At 32.3% G+C, this 3,352-nt stretch overlaps 1 protein-coding gene across 1 annotated transcript; it reads left to right on the plus strand.

The window, feature by feature from the left end:
- On the plus strand, nucleotides 1–2,151 carry LOC120071490 (WAT1-related protein At4g30420-like). The gene is made up of 7 exons (XM_039023805.2): nucleotides 1–421; nucleotides 502–570; nucleotides 646–762; nucleotides 841–1,090; nucleotides 1,194–1,352; nucleotides 1,444–1,592; nucleotides 1,682–2,151. Exons 1-7 carry the CDS (start codon nucleotides 237–239, stop codon nucleotides 1,875–1,877), a joined length of 1,125 nt encoding a protein of 374 aa, XP_038879733.1. The 5' UTR covers nucleotides 1–236; the 3' UTR covers nucleotides 1,878–2,151.
- The last annotated feature ends 1,201 nt before the right edge of the window (nucleotides 2,152–3,352 follow it).

Genomic DNA, 3,352 nt, shown 5'->3' on the forward strand with positions numbered 1-3,352 from the left:
CGCCGTAGAAGTATATCGCAAGAGATGATGTAAAGATTAAAAACAAACCATTTGAGAGAAGGCACGTGCCAATTTGCTCCCATGTGGATCGGTTCCATGGAAGACAACACATTTCACAGATTGTTACCTTCTACAACTCAACATTGGCGATCCTCTTCGCACCCTTCTATTTAGTTGGGATTGAGAGAAATTAAGCACTACGGCAAAGTTGGCTCTGTTTTCAAAAGAATACAGAGATGGGGTGGCGTTTTGAAGATTACGGCCCTGCATTGGCTATGGTGGGTTTACAGTGTATTTATTCTGTTCTTGCCATCTTCAGCCGAGCCGCTTTGGTCCATGGCATGAGCCCTAGGGTCTTTGTTGTTTACAGAAATGCCATTGCCACTCTAACCATGGCCCCTGCTCTTTATTTCTCAACAAGGTATTTCATATATATTATAATTACACTTCATGATCCATAACATCCCATATTTCAAATTACTTTTACTTATTTTGTTGTAGGATAAGTGGCAGCAGAATTTTCATCGGATTCAGAGGCTTTTCTCTCATATTTATCACTGCTCTTATTGGGTATGAATAAATTTTTGGTCTTTCCAAAACCCATGTTTTTGTTTTGTTTAAAATTAATGGAATTTTATTTGATAGAGTAACGGGCAACCAAAATGCCTATTTTGAAGGACTTTACTTATCCTCTTCGTCAGCTGCAAGTGCCATCGTTAATTTAATACCAGCCATCACTTTCGTTATGGCAGTCACTGCAGGGTACGAAACTTGATCTTTTTCATCTCTATTTAAAAAATTAAAGACATTACATAACAAAAATATCAAATTTAATTTCAGATTAGAGAAACTAAAAGCAAGAAGCTGGAGAACTGCGGCAAAAATAATAGGAACAGTGGTATGTGTGGGTGGAGCTGCTTCAATGGCCTTAATAAAAGGCCCTAAATTATTAAACGCGCAAAATTTGCCTAAAAATATTAGCTTTCTCAATATGTTGGGAGCTGTCCATCCCGAGGGAGACACGTGGCTTCTTGGCTGTGTACTTCTCTTTGTCAGCAGTTGCTTTTGGGCATTTTGGATCATCATGCTGGTTAGTCAAAATTCCTCTTATTTTAGTTTTAAACAATATTTGGCTGTTTTATGTTAATTATGATGTTAATTATGACCCAAAATTAAATTAATCAAATCATCAGGTTCCAATTTCAAGACACTGTCCAGACCCAATAATTTCTTGCACATGGTTGTTATTCATCGCTACAATACTCTCAGGCGTTTTTACAGTTCTTGTAGACGACAACACAAAAGTCTGGAATCTTCCTTCTCTATTACAGTTCGCTACTTGTTTATATGCCGTAAGTTCCTTTTTTCTTTATTAAATTTTATCAACTCAATTTTGAATTAGTTTTTAATGTCCTAAACCGAAATTAAATTTTGATTTACAAGGGAACAAGCTCGGCATTGTCGTTTTTCGTTCAATCTTGGTGCGTTTCACGAAGAGGCCCTCTTTTCACTGCATTATTCAACCCTGTTTGTACAGTCATCACAACATTCGTTTCTTCTCTATTTATGCACGAACAGCTCTACTTTGGCAGGTATACTAAATAAATAAACAATACATTACAATTAATTTTATTAAACCTTGATCTAATTTGCTAAATTTGAATAATTGGGGGCGATGCAGCTTGATGGGTGCTATTGCAGTGATAATTGGGTTGTATATTGTATTATGGGGTAAAGCTAAAGATGTTGAAGAAATGAAACGACGACGTGCTGAAGTTCAAAATGGGATTGATGATAATTCTGAGAAGAATGATATAGAACAGCCATTGTTATGTGATGAGGAGTCTGATGAAACAATCAAACATGATAAAGTTTGAGGAATATTAGATTTGATTTCATGATCGCTAAATTTTTTTTTGTATTCAAGAGATGGGATTAGTGAAAGATACAAGAATATTCTGTTTTGTTTGTTTTGGTGTTGCATTTTTTTTTTCCTGTAATTTTCACCTCAAAATTGTGTTTTTGTGGATCACGAGTCGTTGGGCAAAGGTTTTGGAAGTATGTGTACAAAGTCTTAGAGCTTCTGACAAGTGATTAGTAATAGAACATGTGACACGTGATCAACTCCAATCCTACGTGTATTCTGCTAAACATGGCCCACCATACATCTGTGTTCGTACATCTGTGTCTATAGTTTGTATAAAACTCCAATGCAATATTGAAGCTTTTAAATTTTGGATTGGAAAGAGAATGCAACATTTAATTCCTAAGTTATGACAAGTTACTCCTCCCCTGTTTATATGAAATACCAAAATGGTATTCCATGTTTCAAATCTGAATAACACTTCGGACGGTTTGGGAGATTGAATGTAATTAAAATTATTGAGATTCAGAAGAATATTAAAATACGTGAGAAATTGAGGAGGCACGAAAGTAAAACTAATAAGAAAGAGGGTTGAGTCGAGAATGCTTAATTCAAATATGGATTTTGAATTATGTTATAATCTAAGTTCATTCTATTATGGTCCCTAAACCATCATTAGGATTGTTATTAGATCCAATATACTCAAATTGTAACTTTAATATTTATAGTGCTCTTTGTTTCCTCCCCATAATTTTAGTTTGTTCAGTTGATGAATACCAAGCAGGTCCTTTGATTTTCGTTTATAAGTTTCATATATTATTGCTTTAATTATAGACAAGGTCTAAAATATAAATGTGAGAATATATTGAAATCTTAATTTTATGTAAATCTGGATGAAAATATTGATACAATTTTAATGTCAATGGAGCTTCATGAGAAAAAATTACAAAAATTCAAAATTTTAAAAATAAAATTTAAATTAGTAAATGAACATTTTGTGATCGATAAATTAAAATATATATTATTTATATTATATTTATATTAGAGATCTTTTGTTACTTATTTTTCATATTTCACTACAATAAATTGGATTTTACTTGATACATGAATAGTAACAAATACGGAAAGCAAAGAGAAAAAATAGTCACTAAAGTTAAACTCATACGTTTTTTTGCTAGAAAAATGGAGTTTATGAAACATAGAAATATCGATGAAAATATCAATATTTCGATATAAATTTAATATTATAATAATAGAACCATATTTAATTGAGTTTCAACTTTGCACATGTGCTTGCCTAGCTTGAGATGAGCACGATTTTAATTTCGAGGGTTAATGAAATTGTTGGAATCCAAATTGCATTGTAATATGTGCTACTAAAATTATTTTGAAAATTAATTGTTTACGTAAAAATATAAATATTGGCATTGTGCATTGAATATAACATTTCATTTGGGTTCTTAGTGAAATAATATTAAAAAAAAAAAA

This window comes from Benincasa hispida, chromosome 2, assembly GCF_027475165.1.
Source record: "Benincasa hispida cultivar pf3 chromosome 2, pf3_genome.v1.1, whole genome shotgun sequence".
Classification (NCBI taxonomy): Eukaryota; Viridiplantae; Streptophyta; class Magnoliopsida; order Cucurbitales; family Cucurbitaceae; genus Benincasa; species Benincasa hispida.